General features: G+C 40.0%; 1 protein-coding gene across 2 annotated transcripts in view; it reads left to right on the top strand.

Annotated features, from left to right (window-relative positions):
* Positions 1-17,629, top strand: part of LOC123770033 (MAGE-like protein 2) — a 33,649-nt gene that overhangs the window by 4,930 nt on the left and 11,090 nt on the right. The window contains exons 2-5 of one of the 2 annotated variants that reach the window (XM_045761619.2): positions 12,469-12,608; positions 14,811-14,847; positions 16,222-16,311; positions 17,472-17,629. The exon at positions 17,472-17,629 is cut by the window's right edge and continues 280 nt beyond it. In XM_045761619.2, coding sequence (XP_045617575.2) covers positions 12,469-12,608; positions 14,811-14,847; positions 16,222-16,311; positions 17,472-17,629 — 425 coding nt within the window. The remainder of the gene's footprint in view (positions 1-12,468; positions 12,609-14,810; positions 14,848-16,221; positions 16,312-17,471) is intronic. The other variant, XM_069301421.1, reaches the window with a different exon arrangement.

Consider the following 17,629-nt stretch of genomic DNA (forward strand, 5'->3'; position numbering starts at 1 on the left):
TCGTATACGAGCGAAAAAAAGCAACGTTATTTATAAGAGGCTATTCAACGGAGCCTAGTGTGATTTTGAGCAATTGTAGCACACAACGAATTAGAACCAGCTTAAGAGATACGGTACTGATAAGAGTGAGCAAGGATGAACGAGAGTGAACCCGATAACGGTACAGCGAGCTTCAACTGCCCCCCACCCACCCACACTCTCACTAAGGAGGCGTGGGTGTAAACAATGTCTGGAGTCCGAGCCAACTTTCACCCACACCCTGCACCACCTTCCACACCTGCCGGGTTCTCCAGCCTTTCCCTGCACCACCTTCCACACCTGCCGGGTTCTCCAACCTTCCCCTGCAATCCTAGCCCTCTCGGATACAAAATGCATTCTATTGTATAATACTAATGATAAAAATAATTGTGAGATATGAAGGCTACTGTGGGCCTTTGTTAGGCTTCCTGTCCTCCACGAAGCCACTAGAATGTTGCCCTCGGGTAAATTCAGATAAATTTACTACGGGAAAGTGAGGTCTTGCTCTTTATACTATCCCCCCTAGAAGCCTTGGTTGTTTCTCTTGTATTGTAATTTAACTATTCTGACGTTTCATAATGTGAGCCATTATGAAACCATAATACCACCATTCATGATGGTATTATGACTTGCACGGTAATATTATAGCATACATGGTAGTATATGGTATGTTGCCTCAACGCTTCTGTCCTCACACGGTAATGGAACCTAGGATTTTCGCCTGCGACCCAACCACCAGGTGTACAGTTACCCTCAAACTGATATGAGCCGGTAACTGGTCCAGACTAAATAGTGGTCGTGGACCGGTAACTGGTCCGGTCGTCGAGAACCGGTAACCTCCAAATTAATGCTGGAATTTCTTCAACTGGTAACTTTAAGTTACAAAAAAAGAGATAAGTTTCCTTCTCCGCCGTCAAGACATCCGCGATGGTCCGCCACTTTTCCCGCCATATTAACACTGTATATTCCCACGTTACGGAGATGGTGCAAAACTCAGACTCGGGATGCAATACCGAATTCGTAGTGTTTCATCGTTGTACATATGTAATGGTGGAGGAGGGGGGGGGGGACTTTTGACAAGCCGCCGGCTTTATGGCCTAGTCGAGGCCACAAAAGAGTTAGTGGCCCTCAGGTAAGTACAGGTAAATACAGTGTGTTGAACACAGTGGTGTACGTCTTTGGGTCATACCTCGGTTCAATCACTCCAAAGAGCCTCCACTTACGGGCTTACCATAGCCCGTGCTACTTGAAACTTTTGTTCTGAGTAGCTGAATCTAACATAACAAGGCAACTGTTGTGGGTTGCATCCTGGGGTTGGGTACAAATAGGATAAGTTTGTATAGGTCTAAACTCTAGATATAGAAGGATGTTGGCCATCTATGGTGAATGACTTCCCTCTTCCAAGGTTGTTGCCAGGAAACGATTTTGGTTTATTGTAAGACATTTTCACGTCAAATTTAAATAAGTTTTTTCTTAAAAAAAATGGTTGTACATTTATAACTGATTTAACAGATTTTATACAAAATCAATCATATTATTTATAAAAATAAATAACCTATGATCATTATAATTTATATATAGTAATCTAGGTAACAAAATTTCAAATATATTATTGCTTTTGCTCTGAGTAGCTGACTCTAACACAACAAGTCAACTGTTGTGGGTTGCATCCTGGGAAAGTCAGGGTTTCTGTCATAGTCATAGTTCAAAGTCATAGTTCTGAGCTTTCCAGAGAAAAAAATAATAACCTAAGATGTGTATAATGTTATTTATATATACTTTATGCAGTCCAGCCCCCTAAAATGAAATTACTTATAGTGAAGGAAATGTATATATTTAACTCTCAGAATGTTCGGTAATATGTTTATTGTTTGTGATGTGTATCTATGTATGTATTAACACGATGTACTGAACGGGGTGAGAATAGTTTGAGCTACCTCATCCCTTTGTGTGTATTTTACCTCAATAAACTTATTTCAATTTCACTTATAGTGATTACATGTGGTCGACAGTACAAATATGTCGTGATGGACCAATAGAAAGTAGACTTTTGTGTTATTGAATTTGGACAAACCGAAACAAGTTTTTATATTGCTAATATAACAAAACCTAACCATCCTAGGTTTAGGTATGCTATCTGAGGCCTAATATAGTGCATCCACTATGTGCTATACTTGGCCTAGAAATATTTGAGATTGTATTTTAGCTTAATTTTTTCAACTATAAAAAAGTACACCAATTGGCTTGCTGGGACTCCATTGCTGCATATTGGTACGATTGACCACATAGTTACAAAAAGGTACTATAATTTTCAGGAGGATGGGGTTTAATTTATAGCATAACAACATGGCTCATTATGGCTGTGGTAAATAGTAAACATCTAGAGTTTAAGTTAAATTCTAGGGGATACTCAAATACTTTTCGAATTTCACATTTTCACATGTTTGAGAATAATGTACTGTTTTAACGTAACGTAACCTTAACCACGGATAGAGAGTAGATAATAGTACACAGAGAAAAATCATTATCATGATATGTCAATGATAAAAGTAACAGGAGCCGTGATGAGGATTCGAACTTATGCCCTGGGTGTTCCCAGATGCACGTTCTAAACGACTACGCCACGACACGGTAAATGAATTGCAGCCTGAGGTACTACTGCACCCACTAGGATTCCCGAGGATTCCACTGAAGCCAAACTAGGGTTTCACACAATTCCTAGTGGGTGCAGTAGCACTCCAGGTTGCAATTCATTTACACTGTCGTGGCGTAGTCGTTTAGAGCATGCATCTGGGACTTCCCAGGACATAGATTCGAATCCTCACCACGGCTCCAGTTAATTTTCTCAGTAGATAACAATATTAAGTATGTAGTGGTTTTGAAGTGATTACCTCCAGGGCACAAACCCTCTGAGGACAGGTTATTACAGACCCAAATCTGATAGGAAAACTGATGTATAAAATATAATTTGATAAACTAATTTGTCTGTCACAGGTTAATTCAGTCCTGCAATAAAATTCATTAACAATTTTGGAGGAGGAATGAAGAATTTAATTTTCTTGTTTTGATCAACGTTTCTTAAAAAACGGAAATCGTAGTTAGAAAATTAATTTCAAGATGTTTTCGCTTGGGAGGAAGTGTATCTTACTGTTTCATCATGATTTTGTCATAAGTGAACAAATGATTCAAATTTACACCGGGAAAGTTGTTAGAGTGGCATAAGTAATGGGACGATTGTCTTGCGTGGAGTTGGTGGTGATGACACAGGATCAACGATGCGTGGAGCAGTGTGAGAAATGGTTCCCCTTTGTTCCCTTTTGCCCCACCCTCTCCAACACCCTGTTTCCACACACTCTTTAACAATTACAATATCCCCTCCTCCCCCCCCTCCCCTCGCGGCACTCCCATCACCCACCATTCCTCTCTCAAATTCATTCTCGCTCTTTACTGTCCTAATAGCGTGTCGCAATTTGACGTATACTCTACCTAAGGCCAAAAATTGTCGTACTAGAAAATGGTAGCGACTCGCGAAATTGACATACTGTCCCATTTTCTGTTTTTGGGTCCTCTGGTAGGTTAGGATAAGGGCACTTTAGTACGACAGTTTGCTGACGTTGAGAAACCCTAGGAGGACGGGCTGCTTTAACACCATATCTCCTTTTCTACCTTTTTGGGGGAGGGTGGTAGGGAATAGATGAGAAAAGAGAGTAGAGATAGAAGAAAGTTGTAGGAATCTGGAATGAAATCAGAGTTACGAATAGTGTGCGAGTTATGAATATATGGGAGGCAAATGGGGGGGGGGGGGACCTTCAACAAACCACCGGCTTCCTGCCCTCGTCGAGGCCACTAGTGTTGGTGGCTCTCAGGTAAACACAGGTAAATAGTTTAAGTTGTGAGTTATGGATGTCCCGTACATGAACACTTTTTCGCTTTCACTTTCGTACATCCGAATGGGTAGGCTCATGTTTTTGTGTACATACTATTTTAATATGCTTGCATGTAGGAGAGTTTGCTGGTAGTGTTCGCGGTTTTTGACCTAACACAACCTTCTCTGCTCTTTGCTTTCCCCATTAATATATGCACTTTAAACATATTCTTACAAATTACAGCCTAAGAAATTAATACATACTATTTTAATTTCCCGTGTTTCATGTGTTGCTAAGTTCGCCATGTCAGTGTGGCGGTCTTTCTATTGACCCGTGGATTGGTTCTTACTTTACAACACATTGAGGTCTAGCACCTGAACCCATTATGCAACTTCACAACCTTTCAACCACCGTCAACAAGATGGGTATATGGATACATAAGAAACTAAATTAAACACTGCGTGAAATGGCTGATGTGTGTGTACTCACCTGATTGTGCTTGCGGGGGTTGAGCTCGGGCTCTTTGGTCCCGCCTCTCAACTGTCAATCAACTAGTGTACAGATTCCTGAGCCTACTGGGCTCTATCATATCTACATTTGAAACTGTGTATGGAGTCAGCCTCCCACATCACTGCCTAATGTATTCCATCTGTTAACTACTGTCACTGAAAAAGTTCTTTCTAACGTCCCTGTGGCTCATTTGGGTACTCAGTTTCCCCCTGTGTCCCCTTGTTCGCGTACCACCCTTGTTAAACAGTTTATCTTTATCTACCCTGTCAATTCCTCTGAGAATTTTGTAGGTAGGGATCATGTCTCCCCTTTTCTGTCTTCTAGTGTCGTGAGGTGCATTTCTCGCAGCCTTTCTTCGTAACTCATGCCTCTTAGTTCTGGGACTAGCCTAGTGGCATATCTGAACTTTTCAAGCTTCGCCTTGTGCTTGACAAGGTACGGGCTCCATGCTGGGGCCGCATACTCCAGGATTGGTCTTATTGGTCTCTGTGTCCTCGTCCCTCGCGTCGTTATCCGTGTGGGGCAGCTCTAATAAGTTAAATTATTTTTTTCCTGTAATGAAAAGTGGGGAAAATCACTAATACATTGCTTCTTATTCCTCCTGTTTAACCTCCATTTCCCTCTCCTCCTTTCTTCTCAGCTTTAGCAACGCCCTTCCCACTCATCTCACTAATAATCCTCCCCTCCGGGACCTCCTTAACAACTCCCACATTTCGGGCTATTCATGTCCGTGCCACCTCTTGGGTGGCTTAATCTTCATCACTCTATCTCCCACAACACACCAGCCTCGGCCACAGAAAGAGAAAGTCTCCCCCGTTAACGCTTTGTTTTCTCTGGTGTGCCCCCCCCCACCTTTTCATAGCGACCAAACATTTAATTCATTAGATCTGGGGACAGGCAGTCAGTTCATATATCCATGTTAGGCTTGTACAGAAGTTCCCCCAAGGTCGAACTACTGACCCTCCCCAGGATGCAACCCCTACAATAGTCTAACTCCTGGGTACCTATTTACTGCTAGGTGAACAGGTGCGTTAGGTGACGGGAAACTCAACCAACCATTTTTATCCCGACCGGGATTCGAACTCGGAATTCCCAATTGTGAATCAAGAACAAGCCCGACTGTATTACTGGGACCCTATGGAAATGTATAACTATTATCAACGTTTTTGTTAGTGACGCTCACTGTTATTAACCATCGACAGGGAGGACATTATTCTCTGGGTAAACTGGGTTGAGCCCTGGCTCTATCCCCCTTACCAAAATGTTTCCTCTAGCCTACTGTTCTCCTCTCCTCACTTGACCAATCACCCCCTCTGGGGTATCTTTCATTTGTTGCTTGCTTGCTTTGTTCTCAACACAGCTGAGGGGGAGAGACGGTGGGCAGCAGAAGTGAAATTCTCAACTGGTTATAAGATCTTAAAACAGGAAAAGTTTCCCTCTTGTAGTGCCTCGGACAATGCAGCTTTCACTCTTAGAATCTTGCCTCTGCGAGCGTCATGATTTCCGGTAGGTTGATGATCACTCCTGGTATCCTTCATTTGATAATTACTAAATTCCAATCTGGTTAATTATCATAGCAGTAGCAACAGGTTTGTTGCAAATATGTTCAATGTAAATTAGCAGTAGAGACAACAAACACAACTTGGCGATGTTTATTTGAGCGATATGGATAAGTAACGTGGCGGTCAGGAGAAAGTGCAAAGCTTGTCGAGTGAGTATATAGTGTGTGTGTTGTACGTGGGAAGGGTTATGACGACACACTATAGCACCTGGGATATGTGGATGGTGTTGAGGATATAACGATGCCAATCAACTTGGACCGAGGACGGGAGACATCTCCCGTCACGTAGGGTGCAGTCGCACCTCCACAGATCTCCAGTATCATCTATTGATTCTGGTAATGGCTCAAAAGAGCCACCACTTACGGGCTACTCATGCCCGTGCCACCTTTCGGGTGGCTTAATCTTCATCAATCAATCTTGGACCGACGGGGAATCAAACGCTATAGTAGCAATTAAGACCGTCGCTGCACCAACCAGAGCAACACGAGTTTCGAAGTGTCGCTGTAACGGTCCGTTGTTCTATACAGGGTGGTGGTGTTTCATGGTCGTGTTGATGTATATAAGACATTCCAATTCTAATGAGTATGAGAGAAATATCAACTTAATATACAAGAAAAGTCTCGTACTTAAAGTTAGCTTCGTTCTCGACATCGTTTCAACCGTAACTTAGGGATGAATTGTGATTTATGATGTAGCAGTATTGATATATATATATATATATATATATATATATATATATATATATATATATATATATATATATATATATATATATATATATATATATATTATTAATGGTTAAAAGAGTGAAAGTAAAGGGTGGTCGTGACAAGATGTGATGACAGACAATGTACAGTTAATACACAATATTGTGTGTGAGAAAGTGCGGTGAGAGCGCTGGTCCGTAAGTAACAGGTGGAGGGAAATTTCTCAATCTTGACGGTAGCCTAACAAACTCAGTGGGGGGGTGGGGGGGAAGAAAGGGGATTGTGATCTCATTGTGTTATTGACACGTGTTGCGGTGGTCTTGTTCATTCATCTGTGACGTCGTATATGTGGAGAGACTACCTTACCTGAGTTTACCTGAGGGCCACTATCTCTAGTGGCCTCGATGGGGTGCAGGAAGCTAGCCGGCTCAATAGAGAGGGGGGCCTGAGGATTTTTTTTCTATCTGGATTTTAAACGGTGGTGATGGCTACAATTTTCAATCTGAATTCTTCGTAAAGGAAGCTGCTAATCTAAATAAGTGTTGTATTTTAATCGGTCCAACATTTGAATTAACTGGACGGTACAATGACGTCCAGTTAATGTTAATGTGACGGTAGGTAACACCGTCACCTACCGGGTCGGTGTTCGATCCCCCGATGGTCCAAGTGATTGGTCACTGTTTCGTCACTTCGTCCTCATATCCCAGCTCCTTGTCCTCGTATTCCAGCTCCTTGTCCTCCTATCTCAGCTCCTTGTCCTCATATCCCAGCTCCTTGTCCTCGTATCCCAGCTCCTTGTCCTCCTATCTCAGCTCCTTGTCCTCATATCCCAGCTCCTTGTCCTCGTATCCCAGCTCCTTGTCCTCCTATCTCAGCTCCTTGTCCTCATATCCCAGCTCCTTGTCCTCGTATCCCAACTCCTTGTCCTCATATCCCAGCTCTTTGTCCTCATATCCCAGCTCTTTGTCCTCATATCCCAGCTCCTTGTCCTCGTATCCCAGCTCCTTGTCCTTATATCCCAGCTCCTTGTCCTCATATCCCAGCTCCTTGTCCTCATATCCTAGGTCCTTGTCCTGGTATCCCAAGTGCTATTTACAGTAGCCATATTGTCTTAGTACTTTTTTATAAGTACGTTACATTATCTTGTATCTGTGTATATCTCTCCCTTTATATTCTGTTCGTAAGACTACATTAGTTTCAGATTAGATAATATATAATTTCTTTAACTGTTAATCCATTTCCTTGGGCTGTCCGCCGGTGCTAAGGCTTGCAAACTTCTTTGATCGTTAAGGCCATAATTTACTTCATATTGTGACTTTCAAGGCTACTTTAATAACACACAGGCTTAAGACAAACAGAAATCACAATTGCGTGATGCATCAAATGAACAAAGTCGTACCATGGCGTAGCTACCATGTCGTAGCTCAGTCGATTAAGACAGCGTCTGAGATGCTCTCAGACGTAGGTTCGAATCCTCGTCATAACCCTTGTGGATTTGTTCAAACAGGTTTAAGGATTTAAAGCAACCTATAGATACACACTAAAAAAATACTTGTGTATACACAAATATAAGTACTGCATGCCTTGAAGAATACACTTTTGTGTACCACTTCCTGGGTTGTGCAGTTATGGTGATCTCTTGTCGTTAACGCCCTCCACTCTCGCACCCTTGTTTGTGTTCCGCCTTGTTTGTGTTAGCTTTGTACTTTCTCTTCAATTTTACCAATTATACGTTCCGTCCCGTCCTCGGGCTAGACTGTTCAAGCTGCGGCCGACCCCCCCAAGACGCATTCATCAATTTTAACGTTACTGTGTATTCAAAATGTTTTTGTTAATATAAATTACACACACACACACACACACACACACACACACACACACACACACACACACACACACACACACACACACACACACACGAGGGTGAAGCATTTACAAACGTGGGGTTCAAACAAAGAACGGGAGCGTCGAACTTCGATAAAAATTCAAACGTCATCAGTTGAGTCGTATGCAAAATGTCTTATTTTGTAAATTCATAAATATGAGATTTGTTTTCTATTTACATGGGTTCTAGGAGACTCGAACCTCGAAACCCACGTGTGTGTGTGTGTGAGGCCGAAGCATTTGAAATTTATTTATGAGTTCGGGCTGCCACATTCTGGTACTGTATTTTTAGCTGGTACGAATAACCTTAAAATATTCCATAATAAATTTACCCGAGGGCCACTATTGCCAGTTATGGTCTTTATAAAAGAGCTAGTTTATAACGTGTTATATAAACGCTTCGTTGTACTTGGCGATATATTTAGTACAAATTACAAAGATAATAATATTTGTGGTATATGTTAATGGTGGAATAGAAAGTTGAATGCGTCAACCTCACTGGCAGGTTACAACCCGTCCTCAGGCTAGGCTCGTCCAACCAGCGACCGAGCCTTAAGACGCATTCGTACATTTAAATGTACCGCGCATTCGAAGTCGGCATCTTTTTTTTAATTATAAAGTACTTTTATTATATATTATAGTTTTTCCGTACATTTCATTTAGACCGACGTTAAGTGTTCGGGTTCTGTTGCCAATTATTTGCTTGCAGTACGTGGGCAACCCGTCAAAGCCTCATATCAGACATTGTGCTGTCATTGTGCTGTCAAAGCCTCATACCCGCCGACCCCAAAGACGAATTCAAAATTCACAAATACACGTGTGGGTTTTATCCTCTGTCATTATGTCTGTGAGAAGACATAACCATTACGCATTCATCATTGTTAACATGTTCATTCAACATAGGATTTATCTCGGATATGAATTAATGTGTTAGCATATTGTGCATATTTAGCCATAGATTTGGTTAGGTGTTTAGGTTCTGTTGGCAATTATTTCCATTTCAAGTACGTGGGCGAAGCAGTTACTGAGTTGCGACTCAGTAACTGCGACGAAATGTTCAAACGTCATCAGATGGGTCGTGAAGTCCGTCCTCATCAACAAATGCCAAATTCTCGTTAATCTAGCCGCCAGACCCTCTGGTTATGAAGTAAAAAAGTTTTACACAAGACTCAACTTAAGACATTCGAACATTTTTTCTAATAGTGCTTCACTGGCGACCTCTGAATCGCAAGGCTGTAAATGCTTCACTCACGTACTTCAAATCTAATTAATCAACAGAATCTAAACACCTAAGCCAACTACACTGAAATTTAATGTATTGTATTATAATGTATTTCTACACTGAAATAATAATGTATAAATGAGAACAAACCTATCAATACAATACGTTAATACTGATGAATGCGTGTTGAGCTTTAACGATCCTGACCTGAAGACGGGTTGCCTAAATTCACGCTATCATGAAAACTCATTAAAATATTAAATCATGAAATTATCTTAAATTAAAGGATAGGATTTATCACGAATGTACTGGTCTTAATTCCAATTTCCGTTTTCCGCTACCACATAGGGATGATGATTCGTTATTTACTAGAATTTACCTGAGGGCCACCAACACATTAGTGCCCACGACGAGGACAAGAAGCTGGCGGCTTGTCAAAGGTCCCCCCCCCCATTTGCCCTGATGTTTTGCAGTTGGATATTAAAATTTAACAGTTTTGGCATTTACGGTTTCGGCGGGTAGGCGATTCCACGGGTTATCTTGAGATGATTTCGGGTCTTCAGTATCCCCGCGACCCGGTCCTCGACCAGGCCTCCACCCCCAGGAAGCAGCCCGTGACAGCTGACTAACTCCCAGGTACCTATTTACTGCTAGGTAACAGGGGCATCAGGGTGAAAGAAACTCTGCCCATTGTTTCTCGCCGGCGCCCGGGATCGAACCCGGGACCACAGGATCACGTGCCCAGTGTTCTGTCCGCTCAGCCGCCGAGTTGATAACCTTATTTTATATATTTATTATTATTATTATTATTATTATTATTATTATTATTATTATTATTATTATTATTATTATTATTATTATTATTATTATTATTATTATAAAAGCCCAGAGGATTAGATTGCTTAGTAGGTATAATATTTGTATATAAAGGCATTAATTACCCACAACGTAGTACAGTTGGCTTCGTTCTCGACTCACAATCGGGGATGCCGAGTTCTATTTCCGGGCGGGACAGATATAATTGGGCACGTTTTCCTTTCACCTAATGCATCTGTTCACACAGAGTTATCCAACTTGTGGGGTAGCATCCTAGGGAGGGTCAGCTATTCGACCCTTTGGGGACTTCGATACAAGCTTAAAGTATAAACACAGGCTCCTTGCCTCCGACAACTGAAATTATATTGTAAGATACAGTAATATTTGTATACAGTATTCAATCCTAAAGCCTATGCAATCCTAAAGCCTAAAGCCTCTGCAATCCTAAAGCCTAAAGTCTATACAAGACTAAATTGGCTTTAGGTATTGTATGTACTAGCTCTATCTATAAATCCAACTTTGTAAATCAACTATGTATGTACTTTTCCTGAATAAAGAAGTTGAATTTGAATAACGACTTTAATGAATCGATTTTTTTAATTTCTGAGGTAAGACTTAATATCCCGATTCTCACGTCTCTGACCAATATTTGCCGTCAAAATAATTTCCAGATAAAAATATAAAGCTTTATTATGTAATTTTTCATGTATCTTAAGTATTGCTTTAAGTCTGCTAAATCTAAGTATTTCATAACATTTATTGTACATACCTACATGTTTTTTTTTGTATTAACAAGCTTAGATACACACAGCATTGTGCTGCTATCCAAATCTATATGAAAGATTACACAGTGTAGATAAAAAAACTAGCTATAAGTTCATCGAATACTCGTATCTCACTGGATGATTAATCATACATGGACTCAGAGGAGAAAACACCAGCCTCAGTACAAAAACAAATCAACTCTGACTAAAAATCAGGAGAGAGCATTAAATGTAAGGCTGATCTATTAGCCTCCACTAGCAAAATCTGGGTACCACACAAGAATATCTTCCTGAGTGTACGATGTAATTACTGAGCTCAAAGTACCTCATACCATTTGGTCTGAAGTCACTTATAACAGGGCAATCACAGATATAGTGTTGGAGAGTATGTCCCAGCTCTTGTTCACATAGTTTACAATTAGAATGTTCACCATTGGGAGATTCATTACCTGTATCCACCTGCCGTAGATATCGATATCCCAGCCTAATTCTGGCAATTACAGTGTCACATTGTCTAGTGGAAGTTTTATGCTGCCCGTACATATAATTCTCGGTTCTAAACATGTCATAGCTCTTTATACTCGTGCTTTCTGGCCTTTGTGTGTCAGTAACTGCTCTTCTGTCTTCTCTAATTTCCTGAAATATTGCGGTTTTTACGGCAGAGATTGGAATGCCCATATCAGTCATTTTCAGGCTTATCACATGCAGTTTTAGCTGACTGGTCTGTGTCATCATGCTGGACAACACCTGTGTGAGATGGTATCCATACAAATGAGTTTTTGAAACTCTTGCTCTTTGCATTATAATGTTGTTTGTAACGGATGTTACAACATTCCTAGTATCTATTTTGCATGCCAAATTTGTCATTCCTAGTATCTATTTTGCATGTCAAATTTGTCATTCCTAGTATCTATTTTGCATGTCAAATTTCTCATTCCTAGCATCTATTTTGCATGTCAAATTTAAAATTTGTCCGGAAAGCTGTGGCATAATTAGTGATTTTTACTGATAATTAAAAACCACTTTACTAGTGTTACATACAGTGTACATTTTGTGAATGATTTTAGGCGCTTATTATATTTGTTTAATTATTAGCAAAGATTTCTCTTATCCCACCAGATGCATCAGTTTACGGTACTGCTGTCGTTTTCTTTGGTGATGGCCGGCCTCACGTTTTCTGTCACCTCACAGGCTCGAGACACCGAGTTGGCTTCTCTCAATGATTTCACCGAATATTCAGACATAATTATACCTCACATGTAAGTATGTAAGAATATTATTTACTCTGTAAAAGAGAAAAGTAGTCTCAAAAAGACGTCTTGTGATATTTACACAGATGTATAGCCAGCAAAATCTCGATGTAAATTGAATATATATATATATATATATATATATATATATATATATATATATATATATATATATATATATATATATATATATATATTATATATATATATATACACACAACTTTAGAACACTTTCCCACAAGGAGACTCGAACCCTAGCCAGCACAGAAGCCTTCCAGCAACTGGCACAACAGGTACGCCTTAACCCGCTCCACCACCTGCTCAGACCCTTAAAAGAGATGGTAATTTTGGAGTATTTATATACCCCAAAGATCACCACCTCCCAAGAGCACTAGAGCAAGTGAGGGGTCATTTATACGTTTATTTCATCAAGTCCCTGTTAATATGGGAAGACACAGTGTCTATGCTGTGTCTTCCTATGCATAACAGGCGTACCTGTTATGCCAGTTGCTGGAAGGCTTCTGTGCTGGCTAGGGTTCGAGTCTCCTGGTGGGAAAGTGTTCTAAAGTTGTATACTTCACTCTCGTGTTTAGGAGAGTTGTGCCTTAAGCATAGACACTGTGTCTTCCCATATTAACAGGGACTTGATGAAATAAACGTATAACTGACCCCTCACTTGCTCTAGTGCTCTTGGGAGGTGGTGATCTTTGGGGTATATAAATACTCCAAAATTACCATCTCTTTTAAGGGTCTGAGCAGGTGGTGGAGCGGGTTAAGGCGTACCTGTTATGCCAGTTGCTGGAAGGCTTCTGTGCTGGCTAGGGTTCGAGTCTCCTGGTGGGAAAGTGTTCTAAAGTTGTGTGTGTGTATATATATATATATATATATATATATATATATATATATATATATATATATATATATATATATATATATATAATATATTGTATTATTAAGTTCGTTCTCGCCTCGCAATCGGGAATCCCGGACTGGACAGAAATAGTTCGGCACGTTTCCTTTCACCTAATGCCTCTGTTCACCTAACTGTAAATAGGCTAAACTGTTGTGAGATTGCATCTTGGGGAGGGTCAGTAGTTCCACTTTGGGTGGGGGGGGGGCATCGTTATCAGCCTAAAGTACACACACACTGGTTGCCTGTCCCCGACAAAACGATTTATATGTACATGCGTATATTCGTCAGTAGATGTCGGTGCGTATGTACGAATGTCGGTACGAATGTCGGAGCGTATGTACGAATGTATATATTGAAAGGTGCGCATTTGTTGGCAGTGCAGGTTGGCTTGTCTGTAAGTTGAAGGTTTCTAAAGTCTTGAATTTGTTTTTAAATTCAATTACATAGTTATGCAGCAAGAGTAGTCTTTGTGCGAGTGTATCCAGCTATTGTATGTATTAATTAAGCTGCAGTCACAAGCGACGTTGATGGCACATTGAGTTTTTTTTATTATTATTATTTTCTACCACAGACGTGGCCACACATTTACAATGCTAACTAGCATATATACATTTTCTTCTGTCCTCCATGGACAGGGTGAAAGATTTGTCAAACATACAGTTCAGAGATTTATTGAACAACCACAGAAGGTGATCGTAGTGCTTTTAAAATGTTAGGCTAAGCTACATACGGAACATTGAGTCAACGGCTATCCAATATTTTTTTTTCTCACTGTCTAATGGGTGCAGGTATCCAAGAGTGACGTTAAATCAAAGTTGATAATGTTGAATTAACTTTGCTCTTGGGTATTGTACCCACTGGATGCAGCTCTCTTTACTGACGGACTAATTATAGCCTAGCCGCGTGTGACATTTTATGGTACTCAGTGCGGTCTTCGAAAGTCATTTAAATTGAATGAAACTATAAGCTTGTTTCTGACATATTGGAATATATATACACAGCGCATAATACAATACGCAACCTTATGAAATTTTCCTTAGGCAAAATATGATTTCCGTATGACGAAAGGGTTCTCGAATCCTTGGCCTAGCTTAACCCAGCAGGCAAAATGCGCTCGAAAAACGTGAAATCTACGTCTGATCATTGTTGATTTTGTGTTACATCGGCACAATTAAGTCTACTGATTGTATTGGTTTACTGCAGTATGTGTATACCCTCTTATATAGTACTCTGATGACGCCTGCAATTCCTAGTCTATTGGAAAAATTATACCTGACTTTTCTGCATTTTCATTTCAGGTTGGATAATGTTGAATCTACTCCTGTTGGCTTTAAGGTAAATTATATTAATAGCAGCAGTAGTAGTCGTAATATTAATAGCAATAATAGTCGTAATATTAATAGCAGTAGTAGTAATATTAGATGGTAGTGTAGTAGAATATTTCAAGACAGTAATGAAACAAACAAAATTGCCATTCAGATAGTGCTCACTGCTCTCGTAACCAGTTACTATGACAGACTACCATCTAATAATACATTGTGTCATTTACACAGTGGAGAGGCAAGTGGATAGCTTTATCCAAAAATAAACAACTCAACATAAACCATGATGTGTACATGGTTTTTTCGTGTCATCAAATGAGTTACTGGAAAAACTTAAGTAGCCCACTAGGTCAACCTGTCCTCAGGAAGGAAATACGCTCACGGGAATGGATTGAGAACAACAACAACAATTATTATCTACTCTCTCCATGCTTAGGTTAGGTTAAGGTTACTTGAGGTTAACGTTTAGTTAGGTTTCATTACGTTTATATGGTGTATTATTGACGATAATGTGAAGTATGGAATTTGTAACCTATTTCAGTGTACCCAAGAATTCCATTTACATAAAAAACTAATTCTTCAAAGAAAATGTTTTCAGCATACACTTCTTATATTTTTAACTGGCAGTTCATAATACGATAAAGTTATAACTTGAGACTGTTTAGGACAAAGTTTCACGTGCCAATTTACATGTAGAGTATTACTGGAACCGTAATATGCTTTCGGTTACCACAAATATCTAGATAACTATCCAGGTGGTCTAAAGGGGGGGGGGGGAGGGGGATGGATTCTCATGGTAATGGATTTGCTTTTAGAAAGGGCTCCACTAAGTAGGTACACATACAATCACATTGTATACAAGATGGTTCGCCAACAGATAGTAAAAACTACCAAACCAACCCAACCTAACACGGCCAAACCTAAGCTGATACATCCTTACCTACCGATATATACAGTTTTGACAATCAAAAAGCGAGCTTTGTCGAACCATCTTATGCACGATATGATCACATTCCCTAGGTAGAATGTCATCTAATGGAAATGATACATTCCCTTTATTGCACAAATTGTTCTGTTTTATATTCAGTTTTACACCTCGTTGAATTTCATGATTTTCAGGATCGTAAATTGTGTGTCCCGTTGAAGCCCATATAAGATGAGGTAAACTTCATAATCTAACTTAGTGAATATCTTTAATATTTGGAAGCCTAGGTCTGTATTGCTCTCATAATGGCATCTTAATATACAAGTACTGTATCTTGTCTTTGTCTATGATCTTAATCATGCTTTATAGCCATACAGGCTAATCACATTCTGATACTTTTTAAAACTAATTTCTACTAAAGTATATTTACACAGAGCATTTGACCGTAATTTTTATTTCCAGAAGGCGGAGAACCCGACCTCCACCAGCAGCGCCGCCCACAGGAAAGCTGCCCCTGCGGGTCTGCCCCCGTCACCACCACAGTCACGTCAGGTAACTTATTGAAAACCACACTGTCTTAGCCCGGGGGATACATACACTAAGTTGTATCCCACTTCATGGTGTATATACAGGTTTTTTTATCTTTATTTAAAAAAATACAATATAAATTACATATACATAAGTGTTACAAGGCAATTATACATTACAATTCTTAGTGAACAAGTGTTTCAGTAGTACAGAACAAGATCTTTAAAAAAAAACTGAATGTTATACTTATTTACCTATAAACGATTTATAAAAATTGGAGAATAAATTTACATTAAAATACAGGGGAAATTATTACATTTATATATATTTTATATAATTCTCAGTAAACCAATTTTCCATATCATCACCGATCATGAGTCGTAAACCCCAAATGTTATACCCGATCCTGCCTCGCAAGACCTTCAATATTTTTGTCTCCTGAGTAACCCTCCTGCATGCCTAGCCACACACAGTAACCCTCCTGCATGCCTAGCCACACACAGTAACCCTCCTGCATGCCTATCCACACACAAAACATGTAATCAGAAAGTATTGGAATATTTATGTTAACGAAACTGCATAAACCAAAGTGTTGGTTAGTTTGTGGGTATTTTGATGTTGGTGAATTAATCGCTGTTAATCCCGTGCCCTCGGGTGGCTGGTTGCCAGAATTATTTACTTTGTGTGTCGACATAATAATTGTACTGGGTAATGAATGATCCAAAAGGCTGCATTCTTGCCATATTCCTACATTATTTACACTATTAATTTAGCTGCTTCTTAGATATTTTTTTCCTCTAATTTTATTTTCTCGCGGTGTTATAAGCATACCGGTTGAACATATTCCAGGGATTTTTAGTCGTTGCTTAACTTCTCAGATTATTTATTTTATGTTTAGATTTAATGTCCACGTGATAGGCTGAGGTGGAGATAACAGGCCACTATTGGGATGGTTGTTGACGCTGGCAACAACGGGCCTAAATAGTGGACTATTATTTCAGAGTATATAAATGAAAGTAAAGATTTGTAAGGCAATTACTACGCCTCTTACTTGCAACTACCCAAACTATCTTCTCTTACTCCCCAAACTATCATCAACTACTCTTCTCTTACCCCAAACTATCATCAACTACTCTTACCACTATTATAAACTGTTACCATCAACTAACAGATACTCGTGACAGTCACAGGCCACAGACCGTGCTGACGACTTCTCCCTGCTGATCCAGCTGCCTTCCGAGAATCAGGGCAACCGCCTGACGGAGCTCGAGAACTACACCTTCGAGTATGTTTCCTCCGAGGACGAGGAGGAGAGGGAGAGGGAGGCGTTGGACAGCACACC

Source organism: Procambarus clarkii, chromosome 45 (genome assembly GCF_040958095.1).
Source record: "Procambarus clarkii isolate CNS0578487 chromosome 45, FALCON_Pclarkii_2.0, whole genome shotgun sequence".
In the NCBI taxonomy this organism is placed as follows: Eukaryota; Metazoa; Arthropoda; class Malacostraca; order Decapoda; family Cambaridae; genus Procambarus; species Procambarus clarkii.